The sequence below is a fragment of the Orcinus orca genome, chromosome 1 (genome assembly GCF_937001465.1).
Source record: "Orcinus orca chromosome 1, mOrcOrc1.1, whole genome shotgun sequence".
In the NCBI taxonomy this organism is placed as follows: Eukaryota; Metazoa; Chordata; class Mammalia; order Artiodactyla; family Delphinidae; genus Orcinus; species Orcinus orca.
Genome location: NC_064559.1, coordinates 116,970,392 through 116,996,796, shown reverse-complemented (window position 1 = coordinate 116,996,796; position 26,405 = coordinate 116,970,392). Strand labels below are relative to the sequence as shown.

The window sequence follows — 26,405 nt, the reverse complement described above, 5'->3', positions numbered from 1 at the left end:
TAAATTGCATGAAATATGTATAGGATTCAGCAAGATTTCAAAGGAGTATGAAACACGTCTACCAGAAATAGTGAGGGTCTTACAAGAAATGACTCTTGGAAGATGATCAAGAATGTGCTATGTAAAGGCAGGAGATGATGTAAGAAACAGTATCCCAGATAAATGAAGAATGTATAAAAGCAAAGAGGGGGCGCTTCCCTGGTGGTGCAGTGGTTGAGAGTCCGCCTGCCGATGCAGGGGACATGGGTTCATGCCCCAGTCCGGGAAGATCCCACATGCCACGGAGCGGCTGGGCCCGTGAGCCATGGCTGCTGAGCCTGCACGTCCGGAGTCTGTTCTCCGCAACAGGAGAGGCCCATGAACCACAAAAAAAAAAAAAAAAAAAAAAAGGCAAAGAGGTATCAAATAGCATGGTTTATGGAGAATCAGAAACTAATATGAGGTTCCACTTCTGATAATGGTGGAGTAACTTGTACCTGGCTAACCTTTCTGCAAATAACTATTAAACCCTAAATTAAATACAAAAAATATTTGAAAGCACTGAAGAAAAAAAAAAAAGCTGGCATAACTAGAGGGAAGTCAATCCTTGAAAAAGGGAACTTTAGGGGGTGAGACTGAAGGGTATAAGGCCTTCCAGCTGAGAGCACTCCCCAGTCCACACAGTGTGAGCTAGAACTCAGGCAGAAAGCTGCAGTTTTACAGGCTTTGGAGAAGTCAGGCTTTTGAGAAGTTCGGCTGCCAGAACAGCTGAAAAGTGGTGGGTAGGTTTCATTTTTTTCGAAAACAAGAGGAAACCACCATGAAAAATACACCAAAATCTACTGTATAAACTGTGCCTAAATCCTTGGTCATTCCTAAAACTGAAGATGCAAGGGAGACTCCAAAGAGCCCAGGGAAAGCAACAGATTGAAGGCTAAATAACTGAGCAGAGATTTCATCTGCTGTCCACTAGGTGAGGGACAGAGTTTGCATTCTGAAGTACAACAAAGTAAACTCCCTGCATGAATAAAAATCAATACCTTCCAAAGGAAGATAACAGAAATCCAGAGTTTCAACAATGAATCCCAATGTGCAAAATACATTAAAAAATGACTAGACGTGAAAAAAAGTGACTCATAGTTAAGAGAAAATGCAATCAATAGAAACTGAGCCTGATATAACCTAAAAGTTGGAATTAGCAAATAAGGACTATTGGTGAACAAGCAGTTACTAAAAATATGTTCAAGGGCTTTTTGGGAAGTACAGTCACAATGAACAAACAGATAGGAATATCTCAGAGAAAAATTATAAATAAAAGTAAATTCTGCAACCAAAAAGTACAATATCTGAAATGAAAAATTCATTGTTTATGAGCAGATTGCTAATAACTCAAGAAAGTGTCAATAAATATTGAAGGTAAATCAAAAGAAATAATCCAGATTGAAGAATACACAGAAAAAATGTTTTTTTTAAAAAAGGAACAAAGCCTCAAAACTGTGGAACAATATCAATCTGTCTAATATTGTATACTTAGAAGGAGAAAAAGGGGCAGAAAAAATTTTTGAAGATATAACTGCCAAAAACTTCCCAAACTTGATGAAAGACATAAACTTATAGATCCAAAAAGCTCAGCAAACCCCAAGCAGGAAAAAATACAAATAAATCACACTTAGGCACATCAAAATCAAACTGCTGAAAACTAATGACAAGGAGAAAATCTTGAAGGCAGCCAGTAGAAGAAGAAAAAATAGAAAGAAAGAAACATTACATACAAGAGAATTAAGGATAACTGTTTGTCAGAAATAATGGAGGCCAGGAAACAATGGAATGACATCTTTAAATTCTTTGTACTATCATGATGAAACAACTGCTTCAGACATGGCCCTTGTGATGTTTTATATATAGACACTGTTGACTAAGGGGTTTATATATCAGATGTTCAACTAATTGAAGTACCTGCAAGCTGTCCTCTAGTTCTCCAACTCAATGGGATTGAGTGTACTATTTTCTAGGAAAGCTAAAAGTCTTATTTTTAAATTTTTGTTTATCGTTTTGTTTTGCTCAACTTCTACCAATGATAAGACACTAAAAAATACAGATGAAATCTTACCTTTTTTTGTCAAATTTTTCCATACATTCTAGAGGCTGAATGAACTGAAGAACTTCATCCCATTGACCATCAAGGATTAGCTGCCTATATAAAGAAAAATCCACACATGCTATCAAATTTGTGTTACACTAATTAAAAGCAGAAGAGATGACAAGATAGCATTAGAACTTCACAAAGCAGGTAATGAGAATAACATTTTACTTGGTTTCTCAACCACTATAATAAACTTCCTCACAACTTATGTGTAACAACATATGCTATATGAGAAGAATTTGTGAATCTGAACCCACTCCTCATTCTAAAATTTTTTTTTACCTATGTAAAAACATTGAACTAAGTCTAAAAGTTTCTTTATTTCCCCACTAATCTTATAGTTTAAAGTTATTCTGTATTACTTAGGGGCCAGTGTGTTGGTATGTTCCAGTCTCACTAAGTCATTGGTTCTCAACTGGGTGCAGTTTTGCCCCCTGGAGAAATCTGGCACTGTCTGGGGACACTTTTGGTTGTCACAACTAGGGTGCGACTGGCATCTTCAGGGTATAGGTCAGAAGTGCTGCTAAACACCCTACAATGCACAGGAAAACCCCCACACTCACACAACAAAGAACCATCTGGCCCAAAATGTTAACAGTACTGAGGTTGAAAACCCTGCTCTAAACTGTGAATTCAACATCTTTGAGGCATTTAACACTAGAGTTTATATTCTGAGAATGAAAATAGTAATGAATAATATCATATTTCATCCTACTTAAGTAGTCTACAGGAACTTCTAAAAGTTATAAGGCATTCAGATTACTGTTCTTTTATAAAAGTAATTTCCCTATTTATGCTTTTTTAGAACAGAAAATTTAAAAATAGGCAGGAAGTTTTCCAGAGTGGAGCCAGGGAGGGTGGGCGTTTAGGTTGCGCCGACCCCTCAGCCCCCCTCCAGGAGACATTTCGAATCCAGGACATGTCGGGATTGAGGAGATACGAGGTAGCGCTGGAGGCTGAGGAGATCTACTGGGGCTGTTTCTACTTTTTCCCCTGGCTGCGCACGTGGTGGAGGGAGCGGAGCTCAGCGCACCCTCGGGAGCAGAAGCTGGAGCCTCTGCGGGGCCTGATGAGCTGTCTGTCAAGCAGACTGGGCACTGCTCCCCAGCGCTCCGGTCGCAGCCTCCCCCGCCGCACCCCCGCTGCCACTGCCCAGCCAGCCGGTGCATTAAAGATTTAAACCGAAAAAAAAAAAAAATAGGCAGGGAAGATCTACAAAGGATTGCCAACTTTTGATTCGACAAAGAATGAATATTAATAAAAAGCAATCACAATATGTATCATAATCATTTTATAAAGGGACATTTTATTTTGTTTTTTAAAGGTTTTTTTAAAATTTATTTTATTTATTTATTTATTTTTGGCTGCATTGTGTCTTTGTTGCTATGCACAGGCTTTCTCTAGTTACGGTGTTGCGGTGCACGAGCTTCTCATTGAGGTGGCTTCTCTTGTTTCAGAGCACGGGCTCTAAGCGCACAGGCTTCAGGAGTTGTGGCTCATGGGCTCTGGAGCGCGGGCTCAGTAGTTGTGGCGCACGGGCTTAGTTGCTGCGCGGCATGTGGGATCTTCCCAGACCAGGGCTGGAACCCGTGTCCCCTGCATTGGCAGGCGGATTCTTAACCACTGCACCACCAGGGAAGCCCTAAAGGGACATTTTAATATTTCAAAAGTAAGAAGGACACAATTTCAAAGGCCGGCAGTCCTTTAAGATGAATACATTTAGTTTAATGAAAAACTTACTATCCTGTAATTTCACCTAAGACCAGTAAAACTTCATAACAAACCATCAGGTTTCTGCATGGGGATATCTGAGAGCCACTGCTAAATTCCAGAAGTAGCAATGACAGAGCCCAAAGAATACTGCCTTAGTACTGGTTCCTGACTATATCGTTGACTAAGCTCCCTGGGGCTGAATGTCATTCATAATGTCAAATACAGGGAAGTGCAATGAGTTTAAATAAACTCTCCTAATAATAAAGCTTTTTAAAAAGCTCCTTCTTCATGAGTTAGAAACATTTCATTTCTTAAGGCTTTCCTAGCCACAAAATGCTACATATCCAAGAATCTGTACTTCTTATCAAGGACATTTGGTATCACATAAGCACAGAATACATTTCTGCCTGGAAATTTGGGTTTTTCTTTTTCAATCCAATTCAAGGAAGGATATATTTAGCTTTCCATTTTGGCAAACATGTTGACTCCCTTTTGCTCTGTAATTCCACTTCCAAGAATCTTGTTTTAAGGAAATAATTCAAGATACAGAAATAGTCACATGTATGAAAGATGCTCAGTAGAGCATGTATTTAAGAAAAATTGCAATTTAATTGTCTAAAAATAGGGGAATCATTAGGAAATTAAGTAAATCGAAAATTTTCAAAGCATAAATTTGTAATCACATAGAGAATTCTTATAATGTTAATGGATAAAGCAGGATACAAAATTCTAAATGCAACAGAATTGTTTCTTTTTTTCAATATGCACAGAAAATTATCAGTAGTATGTGTGGATGGTAGGCTGATTTTTCTTCTTTATTTTTCTATATTTTCTACAAAGAATATTTTATATAACAAGTATGTTTTACTTCTATAGCATAAAAAAGGTATTTCAGAAATATTTTTTAAACTTTACAGAGTCTCTGATTTCTTAATCAAATATTTTTTATGATGATGCCACAAACACAATAGAGTTGTGACTCTTTTTAATGAATCTCTGGATCTTACTCCTGAAAACATTCTACAGAAAACTTTGTTTTGTAAACGTTCTTTATAAAAATAAACATTTAAAAAACTATACTTTGTTTTTTCATAATTACAAAGGTCTATCCATACTGTACCTATTATCTTATTAATACTTAACATTTCTTGGAATGAGCTACAAACCTCACAGTGCTAATGAAATCATACCTCAGGAAAAGCATATCATCTGAAAATAGGCCATTTATGACTCCACTTTCCTTCTCAAGGGCCAACATACTAATGTGAAGCTTCTTTGAATTCAAGAAGTCTAAAATTAGCTTAATGATTTCAACCTCTTTTACATTCACTGTTTCTTCAGCCGTCATGTTGATAACCTAAATATTAAACAGAACAAAAACAAAAATTAGTTCTATTATTTCTAAGCATTATTAACTATCTGAAAACTACACAAAACAAGTTTCTTGGAAGTATTTAATACAGTTATTCTAAGTGAAACTAATGTAATATTTGTCAAAACCAAGTCATTCTTTAAGGTGTGATATAGGAATGGCTATGATTTTAAGTCCTTATCTTTGAGAGATACACAATGGAATTACAGATTGATATGAAGTTTGTGATTTGCTTCAAAATAATACAAGCAGCAGCATATGGGAGGAAGTAAAGATAAAACAATAATCACAACCATTAAAGTAGGATAATGGGTAATTGGAGGTTCATTATATTTGCTATGGTCTAAATGTTGGTGTCCTCCCAAAATTCATATGTTGAAATCCTAACCCCTAAAGTGATGGTATTAGGAGGTGGGGGGGCTTTGGGAGGTGATTAGGTAATGAGGGCAGAGCCCTCACGATTGGGATTAGTGCCCTTATAAAAGAGACCACAGGGACCTCCCTAGCAGTCCAGTGGTTAAGACGCTGTGCTTCCACTGCAGGGGGCACAGGTTCGATCCCTGGGTCTGGGAACTAAGATCCCACATGCCGCGCGGCTTGGCCAAATAAAAAAAATTTTTTTAATAATAATCATACGCTGCGATCTATTGAAAGTCAGCCCTCGACACAAGGGTTTGTCGCTCCCACCGCCGCCACGGTGGCGGCGGCGGGGCCCGGGAAAGCTCGGCGTCCGTTTCTTCCTTCCTCCCTCCCTCGCTCGCTCTCCGGACTCCCCCACCCAGCACCCCGCGGGCGGCGTCCTCGGCCCACCCTCGGCGGCTGCCCACCGTCTGCACGATGGGAGCGGCGGCAGGTCTCGGCGCGCATGTTCCCGGACCGGCCCGCGCTGGTCTGTCGGGGGAGGCGCCCGTCCCGCCGAAGGAAAAGGGGGGCGAGAGGTCAGGGGGCGCCCCTGGCGGCGCCCCCCGGCCTCGGTGCGCCGCGCCTCCTCCCCACCCCGCCGTGGGCCTCGCCCACGGGTTGGACGGGGAAAGGGGGAGGCGGGTGCTGACCGAGAGGCGGGGGACGTCGCAGGGCGGCCCCGTGGGCCCTTTTCCCGGGGGGCCGTGGGGCCGGAGGGGCGGCGGCACGCGCTTGCCGCCGAACGCATCCGTGTCTGGGTCCTCCGCCACCCTCGGCGCACGGGGTGGGCCGGGGTTCCCGGCCGCTCGCGGCCCTTGCGCTCTTCCTAAAAAAATCATCATCATCATCATCATCATCATCATCATCATCATAAAAAATAAAAGAGACCCCAGAAAGCTAGTTCGACTCTCTCCATGAGGATAAAATGTGAACTCAGCAGTCTGCAACCGGGAAGAGGGCTCTCACCAGAACGGAACTATGCTAGCACCCTTATCTCAGACTTCCAGCATCTATTGCAGAACTGTGAGCAATAAATTAATGCTATAAATAAACCACCTAGTCTATGGTATTCTGTTATAGCACCCCAAATGAACTAAGACAATATTATTCTGTCCACTCCTACATACGTTTAAAATTTGCCATAATAAAGAATATTTTAAAAAATCACTAATAACCAAACCATGTTTAGCTATGCCCTACACACTAATTCAATAAGCACTTACTGTCTTTTCTCTGTGATAGACACTGTCCTGTATAGTCAGGACACATTGGCTCTGTCCTTAAGAAACTTATAGAGTGTAGCAGCAACAAGTAAAATGTTGTACCCTATACTTTGGAACCAAACAAAACAAGGTTGGTTAAAATGTGCAACTTTAAGTCATATTGGTACTACCAACCTAAACATCAGTGATATTTCAGCTCTCTCAAATCCCTTCTCTCACTTGTAAGTCTGCAGTGATACAATTGAGCACACAGGTTAATTCATCAAGAATTAGAACTAGGAGGAATTCTGAAGATCATCAGATTAACACTCTCATTTTAAAGATGAGGCCACACAAGTTAAATGGCCTAAGTTGCTGCAGTTTTCAAATGTTCACGCTCAGAGCAGTACAAAAGACTACTAAGCTAAGCGGACTAGCTGCAAACAGACCTCATCAGATGAAACAGACTGTAAACTATCTTTCTCACAGGACCAATTATCTTCTCACAGGACCTATCTTCAACCAAATTCACAGAAACATAAACATATGCATGTATGCACATGGGTTTATTTTTTGTCTACTATTTTGACAATTTATTTCTTCATAATGAGAAGTACAAACATCTAGCAGACTAGAATGTTCATCAGATGAATACATTTTCTCTCTTAGGTGGAGAAGGTGATAGGGTAAACAAGGGACAGAGCATGGAAAAATAATTATGATTCAAATACTTAATGACATCAGACTAAGCTAATCTCATACATCCATCTCCACAATAAGGACATGCCTACCTCAGGAAACAGACAACTCACAAATCTCTCTCCCCCAACAGGCCAGCCACCCAATTCCTCATGCTTTGGGTTTCCCTTTGCTATCTTCTGAGCTGACCACCCTCCTGTTCATAGACTTTGTCCAAAAGACTCTGTACAATAAAGTTAATGATATTTCCATTCAATAAATTCTGATCATATTTCAGAACTGTGTCTCTGAGATTAGCAATTTTAGCATTCCCCAAATCTTCAGATAATTCTTACTAGAAAAGAATGGCTTTTGCTAATTTAACTCTCAGAAAAATAATTGTAAACTCCCCTCGAATCTTAGAGGGCACTTCACTTAAATCACCATATACCAATCACACAACTTAATACAGAATTGAGACTATAATTTTCTAATGTTCAATACATCCAATGATATTAAACATTTTATAGGCCTCATTCAACATTCAGTCTAATACTAAGTAACTCTGGAGTCACTACGAATCTATGGCAATAGTCCCACAAGTTTCATGCTGCCATCATTTCTGATTAATAAAACCTAAGAGAAAAAGAAGTAGTATATTCTTACAGATACATATTTTACACTGACTTTATATCTAGAATTTGAATAGATACAAAAAATAGATCTTAATTACCCTAGAATTATTCAGGGTTTTAAAAAATTCATTTAAAAAATAAAAAATAATTCATTTAAAAAGATGTTTTAATTCTATACTGTAGAATTCCCAGTAGAAAAGTATGATATTTTAATCACCCAACCCAGAATTTTAACTCTTATAAACTTTACTGTTGCTGGATACAACATAAAACATAGACACATAACATAATGACTATATCTTAGAATTATTCTTTTGTAACCCACCCTGTGTTACTGAAACATTTGTAGAGGCTCCCAAAATCCTAACTATATAATTTAGAAATTAGATATGTATATATTTTTAAACATAACATAAAAGCATGATTCATTCTTTAATTTCCTTAAACTACTAATCACTACAAAGCTAGAATTTTTTGCTAATTCAGAGGAGTAGAATTCAATAATAAATGCCTCTTCCCCTCCCCTCAAGGGGACTACAAATCCAAAGTAAGATTTAACTAGCTTAGGAACCACTAAAATGATTTTTTAATCAGATGTACAGTATGTAATAGGTGTTATAAATTAACACTTATTAACTTAAGAAGCAAAAACATCAATGAAGAAATGTCTCTTAAAAAGTACAGAGTAGATGCTTTTGTTTGCAACTGTTCTAACAGCTATTCAAGGGAATTCCCTGGCGGTCCAGTGGTTAGGACACTGTGCTTTCACTGCCGAAGGCATGGGTTAGATCCCTGGTCAGGGAACTAAGATCCCACAAGCCACGTGATGCAGCCAAAAAAAAAAAAAGAAGCCATTCAAAAGGATAAAGCTCTGGCCCTTTAATCTGACTATTTAGCCAAAGTCAGCCTTGATAACATCTTAGGTAGACCTGCCAGCCCATGGTACATGTGAACAATTACTCATCACGCACAATTTATATAGGACCAACAATAAAGTGTATTCCACTGAAAACAGAAAACAAAATGGGGGAGGAGGAATCAGAGTGTTTCAGTATTTCCGTATTAAATGATAGATTTACTGTAAAAAAAAATCACAGAAACATGAATGCTATGAATTTTCCTTTAAGAAATAAATGTTTACTTATATTCAATATCTGGACTAAGTGAGGTAAGGAAACAAGAGTTTTCTTTAAAAATAAATATATCTGGAAACCAGCTGGAAAGTGGTTAGTATTTTAGTACTAATATACAATTAACACCTACAGAAACTAAATTCCAGATGGTGTCTCTATATGGACTCCTGCTGATTACTGTCTTAGTGAATCAAGATTAGAAGAATGTATTAGAGGGCAAGAAATAAAATTATTTTTAGAAATCTAAGATTAAAGGTAAAATGTTAACAACAGATAAGAAAGAAAAGAATGGTAATAGAAATATATTGACTTCTATGTATATTTCCATACATAGATACGGAAAAAGTTTCATGAAAAATATATCAGTGGTAGCTTTCTAGCCAAATATAAATAGATATTTAAATGTTCCTTTGCAATGAGGTTCTTCTTCTACTTACTTACAATACAGATTAGAAAGGAAGAAAAATGCACAAGGCTAAGAATGATTCAGAAGCATAAGGCTGAGAATGATTCAGAAGCATAAGATTAAGGGAATTAAGGCACAGCCACTAAATATTTTATAATCAAGAAAAAAGTGCATAAAAAGGCTCCATTAATCCCCATCTCCATCCTAAACAATAAACACCATTTTCTTTAACCTTCCAAGAATTACAGAGTGCCTAACGCTGAACAATAGTCCTTTACCATTCCAGTTTACAGGCAAAAATGCAGATAAGGAAATGAAGTACTATGAAGCTTTTTCATAAAATATCAAACTGCAACATAAGACTATGGTACTTTTTCCTTAAAAAAAGAAAGAAAAAAAGAGTGAGAAAAAACTTGCTAGCTATCTCTTTAATAAAATAGCATTCCAAAAACTTATGTTGCTGCCAGATCATTTAATTGTAAATGTCTGGTCCTTCAGGAATATAAATGTGACACTGCAAGTCACAATTTCTATGGGCCTCAATTTCTTCATACATAAAATAAGAGGGTTAGTTTGGCTAATTTCTATGATTTCCCTTCAACTTTTATAATTTGTTTTAACTCACATTTCAGTAACAGGAAGTATATATTCTTAGGGGGAAATAGCAAGTCTGGAATAATCAGAAGCCTCTGATCCTTAGGTCAGTTTAATAAGAAGAAAGAAAATAGACTTGTTTTAGATCATTTAAGTAAACAAACAAAAGAAAAGCCCTTCTAACTGCAAGGCTCTGTCACGTCTGCTAATCGGCTAACATGGATGCAGTGTGTGTCCCTTCTTACTGTTGACAGCTGTTCTCTATTCATCAATTATTTTAATTTACCTTCTGGAACTGTGAATGATTTTTGGTGTGAAGAACAAATTATGTTTAAAGCAGGTGCAGCTTTATATAGCTATAAAAAGAAAAGAATCAATTAACATAAACAATATGTTGTGTATATGCATAAAATATCTCTGGAAAAAGACACAAGAAATTGATAAAAATGGCTGCCTCCAAGAGGGAAAACTGGATAATAAAGAATAGAAATGGAAGATTTTTCACTACATACCCTTTTGTACCTTGTCAATTTTGTACCATGTACAATTATTACCTATTCCAAAAAATTGAAATATTAAACATGAAACATAAATAATGAATTTCCAATTGCAAAAAACTGGAAAGAACTAGAAATATAATGAATATAATGTATTCACTGTGTATATAATGAAGCAATAACATTTCAGTGTGATTTGTATTTCTTTTATAACCTGAGACCTCTTCTCAGATCAGATTCAAATATTATTTCAATCTTTCTTTATGAGATTAAAGTATTTGAATTATTTGCATGTTCGAACCCACAAATATTTAAAAAACATACTTAATTACTAAAGTACTAAAAATGTACAAGATAAGCAGACACAGGCTGTATAATTGAGTCACATAAAAACCAGAAAAGGTGGACTTCCCTGGTGGCGCAGTGGTTAAGAATCCACCTGCCAATCCAGGGGGAACAAACGGGTTCGAGCCCCGGTCCGGGAAGATCCCACATGCCGCGGAGCAAGTAAGCCCATGCGCCACAACTACTGAGCCTGCCTGCCTAGAGCCTGCGCTCCGCAACGAGAGAAGCCACCACAATGAGAAGCCTGTGCACCACAACGAAGAGTAGCCCCTGCTCGTGGCAACTAGACAAAGCCCGCGCGCAGCAACAAAGACCCAAAACAGCCAAAAATAAAAATAAATAAATTTATTTTTTAAAAAACAGAAAAGATAAATTTAAAAATTGCTAAATTTGGCACTAAAAATGTAAAATGTAAATCTTCCATTTAACAGAAGTTGCCATAAAGTTAAAAGACAAGGGACAAACAAGGACCAAATACAATACATATAAACAGCTAAGTGATTATCATCTAGAACATAAAAATAGCATCTTCAAATCAATATCTCCCCCAAAATTCCAGTTGAACAATAAGCAAAAAATCCAGACAATTCACAGAATTACAAATAACCAAAGAATTTATGAGAAGACGTTCAACTTCACTAGTAATATTAAAGATACCATCTATGGAAAAATTTAAAAGACCTGATAATATATAGTGTTGGTAAGAGAATATAAATTGGGACTTTTTTTTTTTTTTTTTGCCTGTGTTGGGTCTTTGTTGCTGCACACAGGGTTTCTCTAGTTGCGGCGAGCGGGCTACTCTTCATTGTGGTGAAGGCTTCTCATTGTGGTGGCTTCTCTTATTGCAGAGCACAGGCTCTAGAGCACAGGCTCAGTAGTTGTGGCACACGGGCTTAGTTGCTTGGCAGCATGTGGGATCTTCCCAGACCAGGGATTAAACCCATGTCCCCTGCACTGGCAGGCAGATTCTTAACCACTGTGCCAACAGCGAAGTTCTGGGACAGACGTTTTGAAAAAGAATTTGACAGCATGAAATTTTCATCTATGAAAATTTTAAATGTATATACTCTTTGACTCGCTGATTCCAATTCTATTTCTAGGAACCTATTCTGCAAAAATACTTGCAAATATATATAAAGATACATATATAAAGATGTTCCTTAAGATTTGCTCGTAATAGAGAAAAACTAGAAACAAACTGAGCTCTCGATAGGAGAATTGTTAAATTATGGTAAATTCACACTATAGAATACTAATGCAGTGATGTAGATCTACTGTACCTTAACAATAAAAAGGCACATCACAGAACAATACAGCTATCAATAAATATTTGTTGAATGGATGAATATAAATAGGCCAATTTATCTTTTTTAAAAGGGAGGGCATAATATCTCTGTGTCTAAATAAATGACAAAGAGAGGACTGGAGGGATACTTATCAAACTGTTCAGAGTGGTTACCTCTGAAGAGAGGAATGAGATTGGATAGAGGGTGGGGAACTAGGAAGGGAAAGGGGTTGAAGGGAGTTTTTTTACTCTTTATCGTTTGTATTATCTGAATGGTTTACAACCAATATATATTCATGCATTACTTGTACATTTATACATACATTTCTTATATAAATAAAATTTTTAATTTTACACAGAAAAAACTGTGAAAATGAAAAAAAATTATAGAATTAGATCTCAAAAGTTCTCTTCTATATCAAGGTACCAGGTAGAATAGAATCCCAAAGATAGGATCAACTGCTACATTTACAATGCAAAAACTATTGAGTACAAAAACTATTCTAGGATCTTTACTTATATTGTTTAATTGATCTTTAAAACAATCTTACAAGATTGGCAATTTCATCCCCATTTTACAGATGAAGATACTAAGCTTTGTAAGGTTAAAAAATTAGCCCAGTATTTATATTAAGGCTGAACATCTCACTAGCAGCTGAATACTTCTTTCAGAAGTGTGTCAGGACATAAATCCTGATATCAACATCCCTGTCAACACCATCCAGGAAATCTCTTAAAAGTACCTGAGGGAACCTATTTAATTGTGTAACAAAACAAAGAGGCAAAGAGGAGGAAAAAATATATATATTTAGATTAACTTTTAGATCAATTTTTCATTAGTTCCTTAAACATCTGGGCTGCCTTATCTTGATAGTCAGGCAAGAAATTGCCTCCTCCTCCCCAATTCATATCCTAAGCTTTGTAACAATAAAAATTAGAATTTCTGACTGTGAAAGAGTAAAAGAAATAAGAGACATAGAGGAGAGGCAAAGAGAGACAGAGAGATAGAAATAGGAAGGGACGGAAGGAAGGAAGAAAATACGGCAGACAAAGGTTAAAACCCTAGAACAAGATTGGAACCATAAGTTGACCAGATTCTAAAGCTCTTCCTACTGTATCACACTGATTCCCAAGAAAGGGAAGGGCATCAATACTTTACAAAAGCAAGGAAAAACATAAAATGGATAGAGTCATCTAAATATGCCAAAATGAAAAACCTTCATTTTACTGAAATAATATATAAAAATTATTCCAACAGAGGTCCATAGTTCTATGATTCTTCAAATTATTTTTCTATTAAACAATGTTAATAGGGTGAGTAAACAAGCTAGAAGTCTACATTAATAACAATCTAACCAGACTTTTTTTTTTTTTGCGGTACGCGGGCCTCTCACTGTTGTGGCCTCTGCCATTGCGGAGCACAGGCTCCGGACGCGCAGGCTCAGCGGCCATGGCTCACGGGCCCAGCCGCTCCGCGGCACGTGGGATCTTCCCGGACCGGGGCACGAACCCGTGTCCCCTGCATCGGCAGGAGGATTCTCAACCACTGCGCCACCAGGGAAGCCCTATTTTTTATTTTAAAAGATCTCTCCAGGTCTAATAAAATATACTTCCTAACCCTACTTGATAAGCCACACTTAATTTTTTTTTTTAAGATAAAGGATGTTCGTTTATTTATTTATTTATTGGCTGCGTTGGTTTTTCGTTGCTGCGCGTGGTCTTTCTCTAGTTGCAGCGAGCGGGGGCTACTCTTTGTTGTGGTGCACAGGCTTCTCATTGCAGTGGCTTCTCTGGTTGCGGAGCGCGGGCTTCAGCAGTTCTGGCGTGCAGGCTCAGTAGCTGTGGCGCACAGGCCCAGTTGCTTCATGGCATGTGGGATCCTCCCTGACCAGGGCTCGAACCCTTGTCCCCTGCATTGGCAGGTGGATTCTTAACCACTATGCCACCAGGGAAGTCCTAAAGGAGTTTTAAATAGCTTATTCCTTAAATTATCACAGCACCTTATCGTAAACATTCAAATGTTTATTAAGCAAAATTTCAACCTATAAAAACACATGTAAGTAAGAAATGTAGAATTGTTTTAAGATTAATATTTGTACCAAAAATTTTAAGTATAGACTCTAATCACAAATTAATGCTACATCAACTAAGATCAAAGTGAATATTCATATAAATTCATACAGTATTCTTTATTTGCTTGTTTGTGTGTTTTTACCTTATCTGTGGTAAAAGGTATGCTTTATCTAAGAACACAATTGAACCTTTCATTATATGATGAAATCTCTAGTATTGTTTTCTGTCACACCTAAAGCCAAGGTACCAAAAGAGTGCTTTGTAAAATAGATTAAAATTATCCTTTATGTTCTTTTTTTACTCCCACACTTTTTTGTTTTCAACGAGAAAAGCAGAACTTAAAGATATGTTAGTATGCTTCAAAACTGAACTATATAAAAAATGGTTTGTCAGTAAGTATAGGACTATATCTATTATATAGTGGTACATTCAGAAACATAAGAAAATATACTGAACCAAGAGTCACAAAAACTTCAAAGCTTACTAAAAATAACACAAATTATACAATATTAACTATAGAAAGAAGTACAACAGAGTATATACTAATTACCCATTAAAGTTTTCTATTCTTAACTTTTCTACTTCCTTCGCATTTATAAACTTATCATAGAGTTGAGTTGGAAGGTACCTCTGTCCACTCTCTTATTTAGTACAGAATATCTGAACACTTAACTCTGAGAGATGGTCTGCCAACCTCTACATAAATGCCTCCAATAACAGAAAATTTCTATACCTCCCAAGGCACCTATGGAAGACAGTCTCTAAGGCGGTCACCAATAAGACTACTAGTGTTTTTACATCCTTTTGTAGTCCCTGGCCCTTGAGTGTGGACTGGATTTACTGACTCACTGGTACCCAAGTGCAGAGTGGAAGTGTTGGGATGTCATTTCCAAGATTTATAAAGAGATGGTAACATCCATCCTGAGGGCACGCATGTGCCCTCTCTCAGACTGCTCACTCTGGGAAGCCAGCTGCCATGTCATGAAGCAACCTTGTGGAAAGGTCCAAGTAACAAAGAACTGAGGGAAGCCTTCAGTCAACAGCCTGTGAAGAGCGGAAGCCCTCAGTCCAACAAGGAACAGAGGTCCAGGTCACTGAGCTTGGAAGGAGATCATCCCCGAGTAAGTTTTCAGGTGAGACCACAGCCCCTGTAAGAAACTTGACTGCAACCTCAAGAGAGACCAAAATCAGAGGCTCCCAGCTGGGATGTTGGGACCCTCAGAAACAGTGAGATAAATATTTGCTATTTTAAGCCATTTAGTTTTGGGGTAATTTGTTACACAGCAATAGATAATACAGAATTCCTTCAATTTTTTCTCAAGTATAAAAAGGCATTTTGTTTTGTTTTCTAATATTGAATTAAAATCTACTTTCATCTAGGTATGTCTTTGGGTCAGCATAATAAAAATCTGTTACATTAAAAACTTTTACACATTTGAATCTGACAATCATCAGGTCTATTTCCCTACTTCCTTTAACCATTCTTCACATACCTTCCAGATCCCCTACAATTCTAGTCATTCTCCTTGAACATTTGTTAATCTCTCTCTTTAAAGCATCTGAAATAGAACACAATACTCCAGGTATGGTCTGGTCAACAACTGTACACAGTGAAATTAACAATTCCCATTATGTGGGTACTATACAATGAACACACCTAGACACACCTAAAGTTGCTTTACACCATCTAGTTGTGAGATATTGTTTTTTGCACTTCCCAGAATTTCATTTCAAAAGCTTTTCCTGAAGTTGGAAAGAAGACCAACCCAATTCTGTTTCCAAGCTCTCAAAATAATGTAAACAACAAAACAGCAAAATTTACAAAAATTTGCAAACAACATATACAGTAAGGGGTTAATATCCAAATATACAAAGAACTCATACATCTCAACATCAAAAAGCAACCCGATTCCTGATTAAAAAATGGGTAAAGAATCTGAACAGACATTTTTCCAAAGATATACAGATGGCCAACGGGCACATGAAAAGATGTTCAACATCACTAATCATCAGGGAAATACAAATCAAAACCACAATGAGATATTACCTCACACATGTCAGAATGGCTATTATTGAAAAAGACAACAAATAACAAGTGCTGGTGAGGATGTGGAGAACATGGAACCCTCGTGGACTGTAGGTGAGAATGTAAATTGGTGCAGCAACTATGGAAAACAGTACAGAGATTCCTCAAAAAATTAAAAATAGAACTACCATAGGACCCAGTAATTCCACTCTTGGATATTTATCTGAAGAAAACGAAGACATTAATTAGAAAAGATATATGCACCCCTATGTTCACTGCAGCATTATTTACAAAAGCCAAAATATGGAAGCAACCGAAGTGCCCATCAGTATTTGAACTGAGAAAGAAGATGTGGTGTGTGTGTGTGTGTGTGTATACACACACACATACACATATGCACAATGGAATATTACTCAGCCATAAAAAAGAATGAAGTCTTGTCATGGATGGACCTTCAGGGTATTATGCTAAATGAAATAAGTCAGACAGAGAGAGGTAAATACTGTATGATTTCACTTACATATGGAATCTAAAAAACATAAAACAGAAACAGTTATACATAGAGAACAAAAAGGTGGTTGCCAGAGGGGAAGGGTGTTGGGGGAGAAAAGAAATAGGTGAGGGAAATTAAGAGGTACAAATTTCCAGTTCTGAAACAAATGAGTCATGGGTATAAAATGTATAGTGTGGGGAATATAGTCAATAACTATGTAGTATCTTTGTAGGGTGACATATTGTAACTAGACTTATTATGGTGATCATTTTGAAATGTATAGAAATATCAAATCACTATGTTATATAATAGGAACTAACACAGTCTTCAATAATTATACTTCAATTATACTTCAAAAACAAACAAACAAACTCATAGAAAAAAGAGACCAGATTTGTGGTTACCAGAGGTAAGGAGCAGGGGAAGGGAGAACTGGATGAAGGCTGTCAAAAGGTACAAACTTCCAGTTATAAGATAAACAAGTACTAGGAATGTAATGCACTACATGATAAAAATAATTAACACTGCTGTATATTATACAGGAAAGTTGTTGAGAGTAAATCCTAAGAGTTCTCATCACAAGGGAAAGTATTTTTTTCTATTTTTTAAATTTTGTATCTATATGAGATGATGTTTACTAAACTTGCTGTGATAATTATTTTGTAATGTATGTTAGTCAAATTATTATGCTGTACACCTTAAACTTATCCAGTGCTATATGTCAATGATATCTCAATAAAACTGGAAGAAAATAGATAAATAAATAAACAGGAAAAAATGTTAAACCAAAATGGACATTAAGGCACCAATTTTAGCTCAGTTCTATAAAGCTTTCGCAAAGATTTTATGTAAGTTCCATTTTCTTTTTCAATAGATCAACAAAAGTCACAAAACATGGCACTTAATCATAGAAACTCATTCATTTCACAGAATTCATTATTTAAATCAAATATATCAACTATAAATAATATAAAAATTTTATGTCCTTTTTCATGTAGTACTGTTTCTCTATAAAATAGAGTGTTGACTTGTGAAATGGGATCAACCTCCTAGTAGAGTGGCAAGCATGTGATTGGTGCAATATAAATTTATCCCCTTTAGAACTCATAAGGTAAGGGCATTGTCCTTAGGGTTGCTAATAACATGCTATGGAAGAGCTACTGTGCTACAGATAACTATAAAAATTTACTCAGGAAAAAGTTTACCTTGTTTTTTTTTTTAACCTTGTTTTTTAAAAAAATTTTAGGTGTAACTTTGAAACATTGGGAATCCTGATTAGATCAATTATGTTAAAGATGCCACATGGAGAGACTCCTACTTGTGGTAACATGTTTGAAGTAAGTATTCATTTAAAAATACTTGTGTCTATTATGTGCTGGCACGATGCTGCATCCCTGGGATACAATGATTGAGTTACTATGGTGAACAAGAAGATAAAACACAAAACAAAGGCTTCTAAGGGAGGGTGTGGTGTTTTGTAAGGTATCTTTTTACACAAACAAAAACAAACTCAAAATAAAAAGGAAGAAAAATCAGCTGAAATATGTAAGCTTTGGCTATTCAATGTAATGGTCTCAAAATTAAATGGCAAAAAAAAAAAAGTATTCTCAGACATGGGTCAGCACTGGATTTATAACCTGAAGACCTGGATTAAAGTCTTCTGTATAAAAATAATATACATAAAATATAAAGTAAAGAGTATCATAAAAAATTACAAATAAAATGCTATGGAAGTTCTGAGGTATCTTGCTAAGAATGGGTCTGAAGGATTGTTAATATCCTAACATGCAGAGATGGGAAGGGAAAAGTAACATTATTGTGAAAAAGTAACTAACATTTATTGTGTATCCACTATGTCAGATCCTGTGCTAAATACTCCCATCCTTCATCTATATAACACTCACAACTCTCCAGTTTCATTTTACAGATGATTACACTAATACTCTGAGACGTCAGTTACTTGTCTAAGGTCATACTGCAAAAAGTGCAGAAGCAAGAATGGGACGACCGGGTCTAAAATCCTGTGACCTTTCCACTATAACATTCTAACATATACAGGGGTGAAAACAAAGAGAGGATAGTTAGGATTCAAGTAATCTTGAGGCTAATGTCAAAGTTTTAGAAAACGGAGTTCAACTTATTTCCTGTCCTATGTAGTGATTTGTCATTTATTAGCTGAGTAAGTCTAAGGCAATGCTTCTTAAACTTTTCTCCATAAGGACAGAAGAAACTGAACCCATCCCCACAGAGCCCATAAGCATAAAATTTCTTTGCAGTCCTTGAATGTTACCTAGAAATAAGTGTGAATATTACATTCTCCATATAGCTTCTGTTTAATATAAAAACACTATTTTTTATCAAACTCTTCAAGTGAAATTGATGACAACTCCATTAGTGTGTGCCATGTTCTGTGACAACAGATTTATCTCTTGTCACATTGCAGCTTATCACTAATACTCCTATTTGAAAAGCAAAGGTCGGGGGGATAAAGTAAGCTATTTCTTGGTTATTCAAGAACCAATGATGCACGCTGAGGATTATTTAACACCAAATGAAACTCAAGTAAGAGTTATTGGCCATAGCCTTATTTTCTAAAATATGAGAATACCCTACTGAAAGCAGGAAAGCAATCCTGACCCACATATAGGGAGGAAACACCCTTTTCTCCATGTCACCACAGTAATAAAGAACCTCTGCCACGGGGTAAAGACACATCTTAATAGTTTCCATGAGCCTTTTTAAGGCCACTGTAAGAAATAAGGTCCTGGACCTAGAAATACTAAATAGATCATGCAGAAAATTTTAATTAGCCATGTCAATGCTCCATTCTGTTAAAAGGTAATCAACAGATGCCTTAAATTTTTTTCCAAAGTGCTTTCAAATACTTTACTTTGTTCAACTTCAGAGCTCATTCCGAGACTAATACAATAGCAAGTACTATCGTCTGGAAATTAAGTCACTAGTAGGGTAAGTACCTCTTCCAAGATTGCAATCAGTAGCAAAGGGAAACTTAAATCCTAGAAATCTGATTTCCAGCTTACTGAGCTACTGAGGAAAACTGCATCTTTTCATACTTATTTTGCAGCATATATCAAAGCATATCACACACTATTTAGTAAGTAACTAACTGATAAACTCGATTTCACAAACAGAAAAAGAGGCTGAACACAATTATGTAACTAGGAACATAAGATAGTACCCCTGCTCTCTTATGATACATTCCTAGTACTGACTTTAAAAAAGAAAAAGAAAAAGACAAGAATTAGGAAGTGGGAGGGTGGGAAGAAAACAGGTTAAAATTCCTTCACAAAAAAATTACATATCCATAATGGCATCAAATTCAAGTGTTTGTGTGTGTTTTTCCCCTAACAATATACGGTTATGGCTTAATTGGTTGGTCACTAAAATAATTTTTCTTTCCTGTGTGGAAGCAATCTACCCACTGAAACCTAAGGTAAAACTGTTCATTACATTTTCCTCCTAAACGAGACCAAAGAATATGTCATAAAAAGGAAAATGGGCTCTTAGGCGTTTCTCCTTTCTAGTAAAATTTCCAGGCAACACGTACCAACACTGGAGACAAAAAAAATTCTACTTGGATTTACTGTAAAGAAAAGGTTTATAACGTATTAAAGCCTACATGTTAATCTCTGTGCCATTAACTTCTTGAAGCATTCTAAGAAGTCCGCAGCAAAGGGAGGGAAATAAGTGTTAGGATCATAACCTATGAATGTGGGTGGAACAAAGACTTCTCCCTTCATTATGCAGAGAGAACAAAGTTGCCAAAAACGCTCTGCTCAGATACCATGCGTGGTCACTGACTGCACCTCTGGGTACAGAAAAGAAAAAAATCAAATACTGGTCAAAGGCCGCCCCTGCCTGCCCCCGCCCCTTTCGCCCAAGGCCTCGCGCCAGAGCTGCAGCCCCAATCTCTTTCTCCCCAACATAAGAAAGCGGCTTAACCCTACGAGTTCTACAAGCTCCCGTTCCCGTGTCTCCTACGCAGACGCCCCCGGGGCACCGGTCCAACCCGAGTTCCAAATCCAGTCGCTGCCCCCCTCCGCGACCCCGCCCAGACCCCCAAAGCCCTGCTGCCACTGACCACTGACGTCAGAAAGGCCAAACCCGGCCCCCGCGGGGCTGCCCCAGCCCCGCAGCGCCCTCCCCTCCTCCCGGCCAAGGCGTGCCCAGAATGGGACGCGAACGCGTCCCTCGGCTGTCGCTCGGGCTCGGCAGAGGGGCGAGGAAGGAAGAATCAGAGCAGTCAGCCGCCCTCCCGCCCCACAGCAGCAGCGAGGTGGGCACCAACCCTGCGCTGGCTTACTGGTCAGGGGCGGGCGGTGCCAGGGCGAGGGCCGTCGCTCGGCCCCCGGAGCCGGGTTGGCAGCGAGAGAAAGGTGTGGTTCAGGAGCGGCGGCTTCCCGTCGGGGCCTGGCCCCCATCCGTCGGCGCCGGGGCCTCACCCACGACCCCAGTCGCCACCCAGTCAGCACCCAAGCCTACCCAAGACCCTTCTCCGGGGCCGCGAACGCCGCCCTTGGGGATCGCCACGGTCGCAGCCCTGTCAAGTGGTGACAGGTGGTGACGGGTGACCATGGCAACCCGCGGTGTGCAGCGCGGCCCGACCCCGCCTCCGCCTCCCGAAGTCGCTCACCTGAGGGATCCGGGACGAGCCCGGAGAAATCGCGGAGGAGAAAGCGGCGCGGAGGCCGGAGGACGGGGCCCCCAAGCGGCGGGCTCCGGGCTGGAAAGGGAGTGTGAGGGCGGCGGTCTGGGCTCGACGTCGGTCCTGCCTCCAGCCGCCCGCGCGTCAATCCATCAGCTCGTCAGTCTGTCTTTCCTCCCGTCTCCCCCTCCCGGACCGGCGACCGTCCGCTCAGCCTCTCACACACTGCGGTTGTCAAGCGGCGCTGCAGCCGAGCACCAGCCCCGAGCCGCAGCCAATCGCCGCGCTTCCCCGAGGCGCCTCAGGACCCCGCCGAGCGGGGCGGCCAGGCAGGTGCCTGCGTCGAAGGGAGAGTCGGCTGGGCGGGCGGTAGCCCGGGGCACGGTGGGGACTGGTCTGGTGGACCGGCTCCCCGCTAGCACTCCAAGGACCAGCTGGACTCGAAGGAAAAGCCGGCGCGGCGACTGCGTGAGAGACTCTCTCTCTGCGAGAGAGCAGCCGGCACGCAGACCCTTCGGTGGCTGATGACCCCGCTTCCCGAAATAGGGCGGAGGGAGTTGTCTCCTCCGAATCGAGAGTCGTCTGCGCATTAGAAGTGACTCTTAAGACTCCTCGCTGTTGATCTATTAATAAGGGATAACGAAATGAATCTCGCCGCCTTCTCCTCTCTGCTTTTCCCGGTTCCACTTCCTTCCTGAAGACTCCAGCAGTTTAATTCCCCCTTCTTGATGCTTGAAGTATTTTTGTTATTTAACACTTAACACATTCACTGTTTTCCATCACCCGTTTTGGTTGTAAGCCCCATGACAGCAGACTTCACTAGTTCCCACCCTATCGGTGCAGCAGCATTCCACAAATATACCTGATGCTCAACCGAGCTGAATTAAGCATTCAGGGGTAAAACCATGTAGAGCTAACGAAAGAATACAGGACACAAACCTGTAAGAACTTGGTCCTCACAAAGGCTAAAAGCCAAGAGTAAGTGGGGCCTCCCAAAGTGAGGGAAATGTGGCAAAAGGGACTGGTAATAAACATCAGAAACATTTCTGGAAAGGAAGAATTTGACCCAATTCAAGATAAAAGAAGCTATAGCTTGAGGAAAAGGTTCTAAGAAAAACATTTACAAATTGATGGAAAACAATTTAAGCACAGAAGCTTAACTGCAAAACTTCAATTGCCTAGCCCTGATTAACTCCTGGAAGAAAGTCTTCATTAAGAACGCTCTCAGTGATAAGTGACAGAAAAATAAATGTAAACACAAGTTAATGTTACCCAGGGTCTTGATGTTAAAAACACAGCAACAACAACAAAAACTTTACAGAACGTATAAAATGAAAAAGTGGGCAAATATATCTTGGAAATAAATAGTCTATTGATTATTTTACCAGTATAGTTTACCTGACAACTCGCTTCTCAATCTTGATTCTCAAACAATAGCAGTTACAAGAACCAGCATCACTTAAATCTTCAACTAAATCTAGAAACAGTTACTAATCAGGAACAATCTGAAAAACATTTGACCACCTAATAGGGGCAGAGTGCTATAAAAAGGAAGAAACTGACCTTCTGGCACTAGATTGGTTTTGGTGTTCACTAACTACAAAACAAAATACTTCACCTATATTCTCATTTAAGCCTCACAATCTCCCTTAAAGTGCCTGTTAATTATTACCATTTTAGAGATTAAGGGAAATAAATCACCCAAGGTCAAACAGCTGATAGGTAGCAGAGCCAAGATTCTAACCATTCTGAATCTTAAAACCTTCTTTATCTACTCCACCTCACTGTGTAATAACTGGAAATTTTAGCTTGAAGAAAACGGACTTTATTCTGACAAGGCAGAGGGAATAAGAGGTCTTATTCATGTTTATATCCCTCATGCCCTAGGGCATAGTGTTATTTGCATCTAAGTTTTCAGTAAATAGTAATCAGAATTATTGGAAGCAGATGCACAACCATTATATTTCCAGAAAAGGGGGATGAGAGGAGGAAAAGAACCAGGCACTGAAATACAAGACATCTGGTACATCTTATCACTTGTACACTGATAAATGCATTGACTATGTATTTGCTTCCTAATGTAACATCAAGTTTTACACTACAACCTTAATAGCTGTTAGTCTAAGATATCACCTTTCCTTCTACACTCAGCCACACTGGTTAAGATTAGATCTTCTTGTCTTTCACTCTAGTTGCTGTAAAACAGAGAATTGTTCAGAAAGGACAAGCCTTTCTTAGATGAAGGGCTGTCCTCACATCCTGAGGTACTGCCTCAATCACTCACCAAATATTTAGAGTGCCTCCTCTGGATCAGTAACTAGGCTAGGTATCATTTGAAAATGCAGGTTCTAACTTGATGGAATGATTCATGGTGACTTGTGACTCAAGCCTATAGGCTAAGGTGGACCCGTTTTCATCTGATTCTCACTTCCAAAAGGGAGAATAAAAGGTTTTGGTGTTTCCCCAAAAGTAGAAAGGAAGCTGAGTACAAACCTAAGTAAGGAACTCTTGCCTCAAGTTGTTCAGGGGAAGATCAATGGGTATAAGGGAATTTGTTTTAAAAGCTCCACTCTCATTAGAATGCATACTCATAAATATACACACCAAAGAGCTGTGTGCTTCAGAGCCAGCAGTGCTCTGGCTCTGGGAAAACAAAGTACCACCACGGCTGCTTCTCCTTCAAACAGGGTCAAGGATTATGAAGGTAGAATACTGGGTCTACCAGAGCTCCTCTCCACACCCCTAAATAAAAGCTTAAATTCTATGCGGATGGTTGAACCTAGTAAAGAAACATACCTTCTTGTTTCAATGTAAAAAAGGTATGCTTTTATTTATATTAAGTAAATACCTGGATGTTATATTGAAAACAAAGTAAATAAAATAAAATACTTGTTTTGGAAAGAAATACTCAACCTATTTAAATTAAGTCATTGAAATAGTTCAACAATTTTTTAAAACTAGAAACTATGTGTTAGGAAATGTTAATAATATGTTGGTAAGGGGGAAATCTCCCCCCTATCTTTTTTGAGGTTTTTTTTGGCTGGTCTAATGATTAAATTGACACCAGACAGACTAACAGGAGAAAAAAATGAATTTAATTACCCATGTGTGGGAGTCCATAAGAATATGAGGCCCTAAACCAAATTAGGCAATTGAGGCTTACATGCCATCTGAGAAAAGGAGAAGGGGTTAGGGATTTGGGACTCCAAAGGGGAGGAAAACACTTTACAGGAAGATGGGAAAATGTTTGGTAAACAAATGTTTGCTGGGCTACGCAGAGACAATGGGACACAAAGAAGACACTGGTCTCCAGGCCCTGAAGAGTTCCCCTTACCACTCTTAGCCCATATTCTGTGTAGGTACCTCCCGCGATGGTGCTCTTCCTGGACCAGGCCCTTTATCTAAATTCTTTTAGGCAGTTAAGGGGGAGGTAAAATGAAAGACTTCCTGAGTCTTTTGTTTCTTAAAAATAATCAGCATAAAATAATGCTCATGCCAAAGAGAAACATTTTAGGGAGGCAAATTTTGCTCCCCTACCGTCCCACCTTTAAAACTTCCCCCAAGAAATTTCATAGTCCAGAAGCTGAGTTGGAAGATTGTTTTATCTCACTGAACCAGTCTCTTAGTCCTGACAATAGATTAGTTCAGATAGACTCATTTTAGGAGAAGGTGATTCAGGTGGGCTCCCCAAAATAGGGCTGTGGTGCAAGCAAACAGGCATTTAATGAGGCATTTCTATGGGGACAAAATAAAACAATGGTTAATGACTAGAGCAGACACATAATCCCAGTTCCTGGGATCTGAAGGCAGCCAGTGGAGATTTCTAGATGTCCGGCTTAAAGCATATTCAGTGGAATAGGGCAGGCAGTGACAATTTGACAGATTTTCCTGGTTTGTCACTCAAATGTCTTTGGTGATGTTATCAGGTATACCAGTAAACTTTCTGAGTGGCCCACATAGCAAGAGGCACAAAAAAGATTGTCTAAAACATGAGCAACTGTGGTGATTTCTCTGAAGTTTATATCAAGTTTTCTAGTTTTAGTTTGCAGGGCTTCAGGAGAAAAGGCAATTCTCAATAATTCCAAATCAAAAGGATGGGAACAAGCAGACATTAGTTCAGAGAGTTGTAGCTAGATATGAGGAAACTAGAAGAATTGAGGATCTAGTCCAGTTTATAGGTAGAAAACAAACCTCAAAGACAATGGACAGTATTAGAAGCTAATATCCACAGTGTATTACTGAAACATAAATTTTCTCTCTAAAATCATGTTTTTATAAGTTTATTTATTTATTTTGGCTGCATTGGGTCTTCGTTGCTGTGCGTGGGCTTTCTCTAGTTGCGGCGAGCGAGGGCTACTCTTCGTTGCGGTGCGCGGGCTTCTCATTGCAGTGGCTTCTCTTGTTATGGAGCATGGGCTCTAGGTGCACACGCTTCAGTAGTTGTGGTACGCGGGCTCAGTAGTTGTGGCTCGAGGGCTCTAGAGCACAGGCTCAGTAGTTGTGGCACATGGGCTTAGTTGCTCGGCGAGATGTGGGATCTTCCTGGACCAGGACTCGAACCCGTGTCCCCTGCGTTGGCAGACAGATTCTTTTTTTTTTTTGTGGTACGCGGGCCTCTCACTGTTGTGGCCTCTCCCGTTGCGGAGCACAGTCTCCGGACGCGCAGGCTCAGCGGCCATGGCTCACGGGCCCAGCCGCTCCGCGCCATGTGGGATCCTCCCGGACCGGGGCACGAACCCATGTCCCCTGCATTGGCAGGCGGA

The 26,405-nt window shown here is 39.2% G+C and overlaps 1 protein-coding gene across 3 annotated transcripts in view; it reads right to left on the bottom strand.

Moving 5' to 3' along the window:
• Positions 1 to 22,104, bottom strand: part of WDR47 (WD repeat domain 47) — a 57,011-nt gene extending 34,907 nt beyond the window's left edge. Inside the window, exons 1-3 of one of the 3 annotated variants that reach the window (XM_004263118.3) lie at positions 21,631 to 22,104; positions 5,026 to 5,192; positions 2,090 to 2,173 (exon numbers count right to left, since the gene is read on the bottom strand). In XM_004263118.3, coding sequence (XP_004263166.1) covers positions 2,090 to 2,173; positions 5,026 to 5,183 — 242 coding nt within the window. In that variant the 5' untranslated portion in view covers positions 5,184 to 5,192; positions 21,631 to 22,104. Of the gene's footprint in view, positions 1 to 2,089; positions 2,174 to 5,025; positions 5,193 to 21,479; positions 21,503 to 21,630 lie in introns of those variants that run through there. The other 2 variants (XM_049707674.1, XM_049707680.1) reach the window with 2 other exon arrangements.
• Positions 22,105 to 26,405: the final 4,301 nt, after the last annotated feature.